This window comes from Falco biarmicus, chromosome 10 (genome assembly GCF_023638135.1).
Source record: "Falco biarmicus isolate bFalBia1 chromosome 10, bFalBia1.pri, whole genome shotgun sequence".
Taxonomy (NCBI): Eukaryota; Metazoa; Chordata; class Aves; order Falconiformes; family Falconidae; genus Falco; species Falco biarmicus.
This window is the reverse complement of record NC_079297.1, coordinates 3,370,985-3,383,990: the sequence shown is the minus strand read 5'-3', so window position 1 is coordinate 3,383,990 and position 13,006 is coordinate 3,370,985. Positions and strand designations below refer to the sequence as shown.

General features: G+C 40.4%; 1 protein-coding gene across 2 annotated transcripts in view; it reads right to left on the bottom strand.

Annotated features, from left to right (window-relative positions):
• PTPRT (protein tyrosine phosphatase receptor type T) overlaps positions 1 to 13,006 on the bottom strand; it is a 453,474-nt gene that overhangs the window by 55,178 nt on the left and 385,290 nt on the right. Inside the window, exons 15-16 of one of the 2 annotated variants that reach the window (XM_056354779.1) lie at positions 8,573 to 8,602; positions 869 to 916 (exon numbers count right to left, since the gene is read on the bottom strand). In XM_056354779.1, the coding sequence (XP_056210754.1) occupies positions 869 to 916; positions 8,573 to 8,602 (78 nt within the window). The remainder of the gene's footprint in view (positions 1 to 868; positions 917 to 8,572; positions 8,603 to 13,006) is intronic. The other variant, XM_056354780.1, reaches the window with a different exon arrangement.

The window sequence follows — 13,006 nt, the reverse complement described above, 5'->3', positions numbered from 1 at the left end:
AGCAAGCTGATAATCCAGACCAGGAGAGCACAGATTTATGGAGAAACAGCCAATGTTTGCTGCAAACTTTTGAGCAAACACATCTGTTTCATCGGCTCAACCAGTTGAGGTTCAGCCTTTTACAGTTAGTGGTTTCAATCCAAACCCATCACTAGTCAAACTGGGTACATAATTAGAGTGCATATTTAGATCTCACAAAATCTCCATGGTATATCCACTTCTGCAGATGAAGATGCAAACAGGGGAACCATCCTTGAGTGATGAAGCAAAAAGCTGGTGTTTAATGATGTTAAAAGCTTTACTTCCAGTGTTCAGCAATGTTAGCACAGTCAGATTTATTAACTATGAGCTGCAGACATGGGAGCCCCCTTTTTTTGTGCTGTGGTACCTGAGGTAACAACAACAGTCTTGAAGTGTATTAATTCTGCCGTGTGGTTATTTTAATCCTTTAGATGCGCTAATCATGCATGACTATATGAATTCTTTGGCAACAGGAATTAAAATTTCTCAGTGGGAAACAGTAATCCCAAATGCAGAAGTCCTTAATAACAAGCACTCTGGACTGCTGGGGTGAGCCATTACAGATGACCACTACTGATGTTTAAAAATGGTGAGGCAAAAAGGTGACTTCCTTATTAAATCCAGATTAAATTATTTGTGGCAATAATTATCTGGAAGCCCCATTGCCTGGTATCTGTTTAGAAATGCTGACAAGCTACAAAGAGCTGGAATTGGCAAATTCTTTTCCTCTTTCAGTGAATGAGCAATAACATTTCTGCATGTGCTAGGCAGGAAAAAATCACCCCAAACCCAAGCCCATCAGTCCCCAAAGGCCTGCTGACAAAAGCCCTATGCAAAGCAGTTCTACCTGGTCCTGTAGAAGACAGAGAGGCCCCTAAAACATTGGCTTGAATGCCTAAAAAGAAAAGGTGACATGAGTTTAAAGTTCTCAATCTAACTCGCACACACAAACCGGCCGCCTCTGTGCAGGCTGCTTGCAGGCGGACCAGCTAACGCTTACGCATGTTCAGAGAGAAGCCACACGGAAAATTGTTCGGCATCTGAAAATGCTACAATTTTCTTTCAACAGTATGTTATCAGTTTCCACCTTTCTCCCTCTCTATTCCAAGAATGTAAAAATTCTTCATCTAAATTTAGAGGGAAAAGGAAGACGGATCTCTTTTGAGGATTTCAGAGCTAAGCTTGCCAGACACATCAAGGGGCTCTCAGTTTCTAAATGTTCCTTCTCTGCCTCTGTTACGTGTCTGGATAGAGTGGCAGCACAGGACTAAGCCTATTTGGTCCTTGCTATCATTATAATTCATAGAAAGGATTATAAAATCAAATGACTAGCACTTTCTAGACTGTTAGGGATGTGACTTAAACCCACAGCTAGGTAGAGTTTTATTTCCCAGCACGTCAAAATGCCTTTGGAATTGGAAAAGCATTTATCTAGAAATGCTGCTTCCAAAAATAGGGCACTTTGAGAGATCTCTGTGAATCACTGACAAGCCACATCAGTGACACGGCTCCTGCTCTCCTCACTGACCAGCCTCCCCTAAACACAACAACTGCAACACAGAGATGAAACTGCTATCAGTGCATTAGTGTCAATCACAGGCCGGCTGCAGGCTGCCGTCAGCATGTGCCCAGCACAGCCTGACACCAGCACTGAGCAGGCACTTCCATCTCATGCATTATGCAGCTGAAAAGGGGAAGAAATAAAGGACCGGGCAGATATCTGGAAGAAGAGTTTGATATAGTCAACACAGGGTGAAGAGACCAAAATGTCAAAATGTGTAAGGTGATATTAATGGCTGGTTTACATTTAAGTGTAAGGAAAATGTGCCAAGAAGAAAACAAGAGTCCATGGATGGGTTTTACTGGGTTGCCCTTTTCAGTTCAAGAGTTTGTAAATGAAGAAATGATGTTTACAAGCACTATACACACACAGGAGGGATGAGACAGATGCTTAAAGCAGAATAAAAAAAAATGAAACTAGCTGTATAATTAGGCAGTTGAAGCTGACCCAACTAAAGCAAGGGTAAAAACTATTGGCAGTGAACCTCAACTAAGTGGGAATTTTGAAAAAGAAAAAAAAAACACACCAAAAAACAAAATCCCCAAAAGATGGAGATTTGGTCCAGCTATTTTTTAAACTTTTACTGGAGAATAGATATAAAATGCTGAAGCACTATACAAAAATTGAGGGAGTTCCAGTTTAACAGTCAAGGAATGGAAACTTAGTATCAAGTACCAAGGCTTTACTGCCATGGACATTACTCAGAATGCTCAAGCACTATTGTCAGTTAGTAGTACTTGCAGGATCACCTTCCTAATTTGCAGAGGTTTTGATAAACGTCAGGGATTTTTTTTTAAAAGCAGCTTCAAACTCTGCTCTAACTTTTTATACCAATTTTACATGCATGAATTTTAAATTTCTAACTGCCGCTCCTAAAGAACTCTTGTACACGTACGTTGACAGATTTAATTTTAGATGTTTCACAAGGATGGATTATATACACTATAATGTAGATTTGCATGCACAGGTAATTTAGACATTAGGTATAGATCATGTAAGTTAAACATGAAATTTCCTCCTACAGACAAGGATTGCATATTGCCCTCATTTTCAATAAGCAATTTAAGAAAGCTACAAAATACAACTACTTTTAGATACTTGGGCACAGCAGCCTGCTAGGAGCACACATATTATTTATGGTTAAATCTGCACAAATTTAAGGCAGGCGGCGATCAGCCATGCAAATACCCAACAGGGAGCACTGGTTAAACACAGCAATTCTATTCAAAATGATCTCTGTCCCCTGAACCTGTAGCAGATCACAAACTCAATTGAAAGAACAGTTTCATGCTGGTGTAAAAATAAGGGAGGGATTATACATGGCACAGGTAATCCTTTTGCTCTGACTGAGGATGGGTAAGGCCTCTGCTGCAATACTGCACTTCAAATAAGATGTGTGCCAAAGGGACACATACAAAGGCAGAACAAGAAAGGTAAATCTAGAAAACATGACCTACAAGCAAAGGCCAAAGGAAATATCGATCTTTAATTTAGAGAAAAGAAAATCAAATAGGGTTGATAGGACTTCAAACATATGAAAAGGCACCACAGGGAAGCTGTTCTTCCTCTCTATAGGGGCTGGGAAAAAAAGTAATAGGGTAAGCTATGGGAAAGGCAGCTCATTCTAAACTGGGAAAACTCCATGCGGTACAGCCTGCCCACCTCAAGCCGGCTGGGCAGGTGGGCTGTGAAATCTCCTTCGCTAGAGGTTTTTAAACAGAGAGTCGGAGGAATGAGCAGTGAAAGCAGCACAGCCTCCTGGCAGCCTGATGTGTTGGGTATCTCCTCCCCATGCTCCGACAGCCCTGCTTGACACTGCCGTTGATCACACACTCCCCTTGTTCAGCCTGTAACCTCAGCAGAGCTGGGATTAAGTCCCTGGCCTAAGCACACAGGCAGCTTACTGCTCCTTATAGCTGCTATAAGGGCAAATATGCCACTTACAGGCAAGTGTGAAGGCAGCTTTATTTGCACCCTTTTAGAGCCTGTCATGGTGAAGCCAAACTCCACACAGGCTATCGCAGGAGCAGAGGGAATCCACCAGGGCAGAGGCAATGTGAAGACTGAGGACAAGCCGCACCACTTCTACTTAAAAAGCAAACATTACTTAACATGAGAAAGTGATGTAATGTAGACACAAGAAAAAAAGATGCTCTGAATATTTTGCACTGTGTGTAAACAAACACAGGATCTTGAAAAACATAGGGCTAGGGCTGTGCTCTCTAAGCTTTACTGGATCAAAGGAATGACTGCTTGTGGAGGACACTTGCTTACAAGCATATAAACTTTAGACAAGACAGGTGCTTACAAGAGCCTTACAGTATAAGTACATGCTGGTATAGACAGCAAACACTGCCCTCTGCAAAGTTTAGGCTTGCAATCACCACACAGACATGTTCTAAATAAAATCTCAATTACTTACTTTCTGCATTTTAATGTGGGTGGTTCTGGTTTGTTGTTGTCGTCCCCCCCCCCCTCCCCCCAATTGTTTTCATTATGCTGGCATAACCACTGATTCATGATTCTGTTTTTCCAGCATCTGATGAGAAAAACAGTTTTTTTCTTAAAATTCTGATTTAGCAAGCTGACCTGTGCAGGCAGATCCCACCATCCATTGAAATATATGGAGATATTTATGTATGTATGTGGTTATACAGTGCCTATAAATAAAATTGTTTTATTTCTTTTCAAATGTCCCACAGACGGTGGAAGTAAATTCAGCACAAACTCTACTATTTCAGAAAACGCAAGTACAAATTTAGCTGAATACCTTTGACAGAATCTCTCCCATGGAAAGAAACACCTGGCTGAAACCACTGCAATAATTAAAATTGGTATGAAATTACGATGGGAGTTGAAGGGGGTTCCTACATTGCAATCATGTCCTCACTCTGGTCAGTTCAGGAGAAAAGGAAAACAACATATTGGCCATTGAGTGCCCTTTTCTTATAAATAACATTAAACTGAGTGCTTGTAACACATACATGGATCTATGTATTTCCAGACATACCTCTCTTGTCTGATATCATTCTTGATTAAATTTCATTCTGCAACCATCACCCAGCCCAGGCGAAAGAAATAAAACAACACAAAACCAACCAAACTCCACACAGAAAATATTTCCATTCCTTTTCCTGGTGAGGGAATAATAAAGCCTTGATATGGGTTGTTGCAGCTGAAAGTACTGTTGCAAAGAGGTGTCTATCATTAAATGCAAACCCTCCTTTAAACCAGATGAATAGCTGTCTTTGTTTTACAGCTTCAGCTAGGAAAAAAAAATATCAAAAACTTTCAGATATGGATGGGTTGCTATCTTACATTGCACATCGTTATCTTACAATGCATTAAACCTCAGCACAATGTAACAGAGCTAACAATTCTGTACGAACCTGAGACAACGTCTGTATTGGTGTAAATACAGAGTAACTCCTCTGAAAAGGTTCATTCATCACCCTGGCGACAGTGATGCAAAAAGTGCACCAGCATGGGAACTTGTTATTCCTCGTCCCTCTCTTCCCATCACAAAACCAAACTCAGTCCAAGGATCTCAAATTGTAAGCAACTACCTTTTAATAATGAGTAAACTAATGTACACAAAATTATGTCAATCCTGCATGACGACTTAGCAAGTTAGGAACAGAAGCCTCCTGGGTTTCTGTTTCCACTTAAAGTGTAGTAAAGATTTCTACAGCCTTCTGTTTCAGCCACAATAACGTCCTTATATGTTGTAGGAAGTTTTTAATGAAGTGATGCTATACAAAATCCCACAACTATTTATCCATAACTATGTATTCACAGAATAGCTAAAAGAGCTGTTCCTGTAAATGAATATTTTTGACTGGTTTCACCAAAGCTGCAGGTTCTCAACCATCTTACAGAATCAGATTCTACAGTTCTGGGTTGCAGCAGAACACAAGACAGGCTGAAGGCAGAACTCCAGTCCAGAGTTTATCACCACTTATAGCTCATCTCCGTAAAACACTCATGAAACAAGCCTCCCTGACTTCAATAGACTTAGCAGTAAGAATTGTTTAGAAGGGTTCGGGATGGAGATTTTGGTCTCTAACAAGAAGAAACGCCAGTATAGCAGATGACAAAGGGTTGAGAGGAATTATCTGAAAGCAGACAAGAATTGCTTTAAGCAGCACAACTTTGAAGTCCAGAAACTGAAACTAAAAATAAAACGATGTAGTCCATATGGTCGTATTTAAAGGTCTGCCAGCAGATCTACTTGAGAAACTGCTTTTCAGTACTGGTAACTAATTAAACTGAATTTTGCTTCAGGACTAAAACACTCATACAAGGTCATAGCATGGAAACCAATTCTATTTTTGAAAAATCTATATATATACCTATTGATGCGCTTATATTCACAACATTTCAAATAAACTTAAATCAAATCTTTCTGCTTGTAAAAGGCTGTAGCAATTTCTATCAGCTATGGCTAAGAATTACAGAGTCCTTAGCAATTTAAGATTTTCATCTGCAGTCATAATGAAACATCCTATTTCATGCAAAAGTCAAAATGTGAATCTCAATAAAACTTCATCATATGTTCCTTGATGGATTGTTCTGCTTTCTTCCCTCACTACTGGAACATCCCTCAGATCTTGACTATTCAAGGGAAAAAAATCCCGAACAACCAACACAGCTTGCTTTTGCCAGATCAGGTATTAGGCCAAATGTCAATCTGAAACCAAAGTATTTATTGTGTGACAACTATTTATGGGTTACCTCTGCCATAGTGATGCTCCAGCCAGCAGAGCTAGCTTCATGAGGTACCTGGGACACCATAAGGACAGAGCTAAGAATGAGCGCTCTGCAAAAAAATCTTGTGTGCTGTACAAGGGAGATACATGATTTCTGCATCCTGAGCTCAGATCTCCACTGAATGCTTCAGTGGGCAGCTATGAAGGCAGAAGCTTGCCTGGTGATACCTCTGGCTTCTCTCTATTGTGATATGCTGCATGGTGTACATCTGCCTTATTAAATCTTATTAAAGCACTTGCTCCTGCTACTGCAGAAGCTCATTATGACCTCAGGGTTGGGTGACCTCAAGAGGTTTCTCTCTTCGCTTTTCCTGAGTCACTCTCCTGTTCCCTGAGAAAAAAGAGTTATAGTATATTGATCCACAGAAGCCATTACAAGACAGAGAAGGCTGCTTAATGATACCCTTGCTTTTCTCTAGCAGAGTAATCTTCAGCTGACTGCTTAAAGCAATGCTGCTGAGGAGCTGTAAGGAGTCACATAGGGCTCAGAAGATGATTCATCTTTTTAAATACGCAAATCTCAAACTAAAATAAAGCAAGGAACATTCTGACCACAACCTGCCTACTGGAAGAAGACAAAATTATAATGGAAAAGTGGGGACGGACCATGTTGCTGACCATGGTGCTGACCCGGCGCTGACCGTGGTGCTGACCGCTTGTAAGGAAACCGCAACAGCAGAGCAGTGCAGAGGGCACTTTCCTGACATTCCCGAGAAAGGGGCAGAAGACCAAAGGCTGTAGCCAGAAATGTAAAAAGCTAGGAGCACCTAGGTGTTAAAACTGCCCCCTAATTTAACACCTGGTGAAAATTCTCTTGAAATCTGATTGCTTAAGGTCAAATTCCATTCTTGGTGAACCAGTGTGAAGTCCAGAGGAATTGGAGTTACTCTGTATTTACCATTACAGAACCAGCCAAAGCCAAGGCTCATTATGGTGTCTCTAGGCTCCTCAGACACCTAGCAAGTGGGGAAAGCTCCTCTTTCCATCATTTTCAGATAGGTCATCAAGAAGCAGAATCATTCCAACAGGTGGTATGTAGGGATCCTCCTACTTAACTCCTTTGCCCTGTTCTTTGCATGTAAATCAGCTCGCATGGAAAACATGCCAGCCTCCACTGAGATGGTAGAACATTAACACGCTCATTTCGCTGACCTGCTAAACGCCTGCCAGGTGTGTCTGCAGGACAAAGTTGCAAGATTAAGACAAAGATGAACTGTAGGAAGAGGCAAGAGAGGAGGTTGTCGGGGTGGCAGACTAGTAGGGGCGAGCAGAGCAGACGTGGCCCTTTTGACAGTTTTGTAGATGTCGGATATCGGGCAACTGGCAAGTTGCTGCTGTTGGGGGAAATGTTTAGGTCAGAAGTACAGCTGCTGTTTCTGAGAAATGGGGAGGGGAGATCTCTTTCTCTCAGCAGTAACAGATGCCTTCTCCATCCCTCCCAACCCTCTAATGGCAGCAAAGGCATCCAACTCAAATTTTCCAGAACTCGTTCCTCAGATCATTGATCCACTCCTCCTCCTCTTCCTGGATCCTCAGACAACTATTATCATGGCAGAAACAGCTTGGCCCTGATTATTTTCCAGCCCCTCAATCTTTAGACAACAGATGGCTCTGGAATTACTGATGTGTGAAGCATTTTCATGCGCCTTAACAACTGCCTTAATTATGCAGCATTGTCATTAGGACTGGACAGGTGATTTAGATCCGAGTATCTGAACCACTTCATCATGCAATGGTCTAAACTGACACTCAGAACCTGGCAACTCCAGGTATGGGAATATTTGCTGAGATAATGTCAAGTTCTAGTTGACAGAAACTTTACATTTTTAAAAAGCTTATATCTATGGCCGAGAAATTCCCAACAACTTTCAGGTGTGAATTTCCCTGCTGCCTGGCTAAATACGACAGACAATTAAAAAAGGTGCAGTTGGGACCCTCTGTGTTTGTCCATTAGTATTTGAAGAACTGTAAACCATAACCAACATATTGATGGACATTTATGTCTTTATGTGTTTGCAGGCACAGTTATAGGTGCAATGGTAAAACAGGGAAAACAGTGTGAAACTGAGAAAATAAAACACACTCTGTTGGAAAGGCAAGAAGAATAAATGGAATGGTAGGGGGGAAAAAAAAAAGTGGTAAAAGAAAAGAATGCAACAAAGCACAAAATTACCACAGGGCGAACACGCTCAAGAAACACCATCCCCAGCCAAGTACTTACAAGTAATAGGAGTAGGAATATGCATTTCTTCTAAATATGGACAGCCAGTCAGATGAAGAAAATATCCAAAAGGAGAAAAAAGAAAAACACATAATTAGATTTATATGAACTCTGCAATTTTTTTCAAGATGCAAAATATTTGTGCTGCCTCTTGTACTCAGCGACTATTCTCCTACGCTTTTTTTCAGGAACCATACATTGGTGAGGAATGGATACTGAACTGGAGACAGCAAACACAGGTTGTTTCCTCTTCTGCTGCTAACTTGTGTTGCCATTAGCAAATGCCCTCACCTCTTTCTTCCTTAACTTTGCCATGTCACTGACACAGGTAATGAAACTTACCTTTGCTTGTAAAGTGCTTTGGGATTTTTGTAACAGTAAGAAATATGTAAGAGCTATTAATATAAATAACAATAAATAGGAAAGTGACAATGTAAGAACACCACAATTTTGGAATATTTAGACAATGAGCAAATTGTGTAAAGATAAATCAAGCTTCATCAAACTCTAAAATGCAAATAGCTCATTACCATTTCAAGCATCAATACATATTTATAGATGATCACTGGGGATATGCATTAGCTTTCTGCGTCACAGTGATTAAGCATTTTCTATTAGAGTTTTTCAATAATACACTTCAGAACATTTTGATTTGTTTTTGAGCAGTGCTGGAAAACAAGCCTTGACAATCAGTTATAACTAAGGAGGTGATGCTGTTCCCTTTTATAATTGGAAAAGGGCTTCTCTGAAAAGGCTGTTTAACAACAAACGTAGCACGTGTTATTACAGATTTACAGCAAGGCACGAGGGTGCCTCGAAAGCAGCAGCTATGGTCAAAACAGGGAAAACCAACTAAACACAAACTTCTACCTACTGCACAACTTTAACATCCCATCCTTGAAGGCACTGCAAATATTAGGAAGCACTTATATATTATAAATGCAGGGTTCAAGCATTCACTTTTCTGGTTGCTTTGAACACACCTTTCCCAAGCACACATGGAAACCAGATTGAGCGCAGTCACTGTCCATGCACACATTAGGCCAAGGACAGTGACTTACAGACTTACAGAGAAAAGAGTTCAAGAGGATCACTCTGAAATGGCATGCTTTGCCTGGTGGTGGCCCTTGCTATTCTGGACCTGAAATTGTGGTCAGATTCCTAATATACACCAAATTATTTGAAGGACACTGATTCCAAGGTACATCTGAAGGTATTTTTAATATAATGCTATTATGTCCCAAAACCCAGAAATTCTATGTGCCGTAGCAATGCACCAATTGAAGTGCAGTGATTGCCACTGAGCTTCACTGCAAAATTCAAAGTTCTCCTGAACCTCTAAACAAAGGGAAAATCACCAGGATGTGGAAAATGAAAGCCCACACAGCTGACCCCTCTACATCCCCAAAATTATTCCATTAAACCAACCCCTCCAATAGGCCAGTGCCAGGTTTCTCACAGCACTATCAACTGTAATTATTCTGCTGAACATCTTTGCTGTACTTTCATTTTTCTCATGTCTCAGCCAGCAGACATATGTGATCACATGAGACTCTTATTTCCCATTAAGAAGCTGTGTATCCCTCAAGGCTGCAGAGGAAACCTCAGAGATTTATTCCATAATGATAGAAAATAAAGGAAGACAAACCAAAGGAGGATTATATATGGAATTGGTCAGGCCATTTTGGCTCAAATTCTCCTGAAATACGCAACCTAAAATCAGGACTTCCTAAGGAATATTTCAAAACTGGTAAAATTCACCAGAGTTACAGTTACTAAAAACATGACCATATCCTAGAATGTATCACACACCCTGAAACCCCTGCCTGCCACCCACCTTAAATATGGACACAGAAGGGACATGGGACACGGGTCACTAAATGTGCAAATATCCCTTTGTTAATTCTATTCTATATCTCAGGTATGTGCTTCTCAAGAGGCTTTTGGGTTTTGTTTAATTAAAGGTAACAACCTAAATCCTAATCCAGAACAAGGAGCTGAATCTTCATAGAAGGAACTAAACCTAGACCCTACATGGCCCCAAATCTCCTTTTTTGCTACCAACCACAGTTTAAAAAACATATTTACAGTGCACCCATGATAGGCTGTCTGATCCTATTTATTCAGTCTTATACTTAACAGGGTCAGTAGAGGCTTTGTCCGCTCAAATGCACAAGCCTGAGAAGTGTCACATTCTTCATTCCAGGGAAATGTAAGTCATGATTACACCGGAGTTAAAACTGTCCAAATGAAATCAGAACTGACCAAAATCTAATCCTTTTGGAGGAGGGCAAAGTCAGAGGCTATTTTCTTCCAGAAAAGCAGTTTACAAGTACCTTCTTTCTTGTTTCAACTAATTTTTACTAACTGATCCTATTTTCTCTATTACACAAAAATATTTAAATATTTAAGGGACAAACAAACAAGCTCCTTACAGAATTATCATTGTTTTGATACAATAAATATGAGATATTTCAAGGTATGTATCTATTAATGAAAGAGAGCGGTACTGCCTTATGCAGGCACTGATCATCACCTGTAAATTAACAGGCTGAATTATGTTGCAGCAATTTGTGTGTCCACATACATATGATGACACAAGAGCTGCAAACGTACCCAAAACCAAGAAAACAAGTTTTGTTAATAGTTTTCATTTTAGATACTGTAAGACAGTCATATTTTAAACAAATATATATATACACACAATTTTTACATAGATATACATATACTCTAGCAGTCTTTAGGCAAACCCAGGGCTCAACTAAAACTTTTAGATAAGAGACGTAAAGTCAAACCCTAATTTTCCACTGCATAAACATTCTGGCTGGCATGGCTGAGCTTCATACATCTGACTAAACCCTATAAAACACTGGTAGTCCCCAGAAATTTGCAAGTCACGAGAGTTTTTGCAATACCATGTATTGAAACCGTGAGCGACTTAGCAACGCTTGCTCACGCCTCATGTATGAAAGGTTCCAAAAATTATGCTGATTTGGTGCATCTCACAGAAACAAAAAGCAGCTTCTGATGATCTGCTTAATCCTAATCCTAAACCAGTGTCTGCCTTCTCTTAGTGTTTCTGTCTCTTCTAATCTCTCTCCTTCCTTTGCTCTTTGCACTGGTTAATAAAAATGCTTCATTCAGGAAATCCTTAACTGTGCCTATTACCAATGAACTATGATGCCCTGGACCATAAACAAATGTCACTGTGATATTTTCCAGCTCCATTTGAAGAAAATGCCTCTAAATTTGTCTAATTAAATTATCTTTCTGCTTTGTTGCCTTGCAAGACTACACTGCCTTGTACACTGAAGTATTAGCCTTAGCAGACTGGGAAGAGGAACTCTTTTTAAAGTAAGATTAATGCAAAAATCGAATGCAAGAGCTTAAGCTCCTAACATTTCTGTTTGTAAAATAAAAAAGAGAACTTTATTGTTAAACTGTTCTCTCAGACAAGTGCAAGCTTTCAGCTGTGCTCCTCCAGAAGTTTAAATCAACCTGCGGTCCAAAGCGGCCTTTCCTCTTATAAAAGCTGGTCCCAATCCACACTAGTTTACAAATGAAATTAGTCTGACAGGCTTAAGTTCATCTTCAGGGAACACTTGTCCATATGTAGCTCCAAGCCTCAATTGGACGTGACTGGTGGTGCCCGTTCAAGGGAGACCCAGAACCGATGCAATCAGCAGGTTTCTCAGCGATGCTGGAGGTGTGCTACACAGACCCAGGGAGAGCAAGCCTCCAAAACCTCTTTCTGCACTGTTATAGCTTCTAAATGGGAAAAGATTTTAAAGTCGATGAGCCAGTTTATTTCTTATAATAGTGTGTATTCCGGTGGGTAACCTTGCAAATGACAGCAAACAGGCAAAGAGAGATAGGACTGCAGTGAGTTTGCCTGTTTGCACAGGGGTGGGAACAACACAGAGGAAAATGTAATTTTCCAGCTCTAGAAATAAAAAAGGGGAGAATTTATATTTCTAATACTCCTGCTCGCCTCCTTTCTAATTTTAATTTTGAAGAAAGATGCCCATGTTAACAGAGCCTATGGCAAAGCCAGACATAGCAAAGTTCTGTCCATGGGACATCACATCCAAATTCAGTAAACGTTGCTGCTTTGGGGACCAGGCTAGTTCCACAGAAGAGCATGTGCACTGCGACAGGGGGGCAGCTCAGGTCAGCACGAGCTTGGGAATTTTTACGTCAAGCAAACAGGTCCTCGGTCTCTAGCCTTTGGAACTTGCTCTGCATTACAAGTATTTTTGATTCTGATTTTGTCTGTGTTCCTCTATGAGATATCAACTTATATGGCACCGGTCATGACAGCCAAAACACCAGAAGAATCAAATATTGGAAAAAGCTGGAACTTGATAGATCTCCCCATCATTTACTTACCTGAGTTAAATCAGAAAAAAAAAAATCAAGCTAAAATCCATTGAT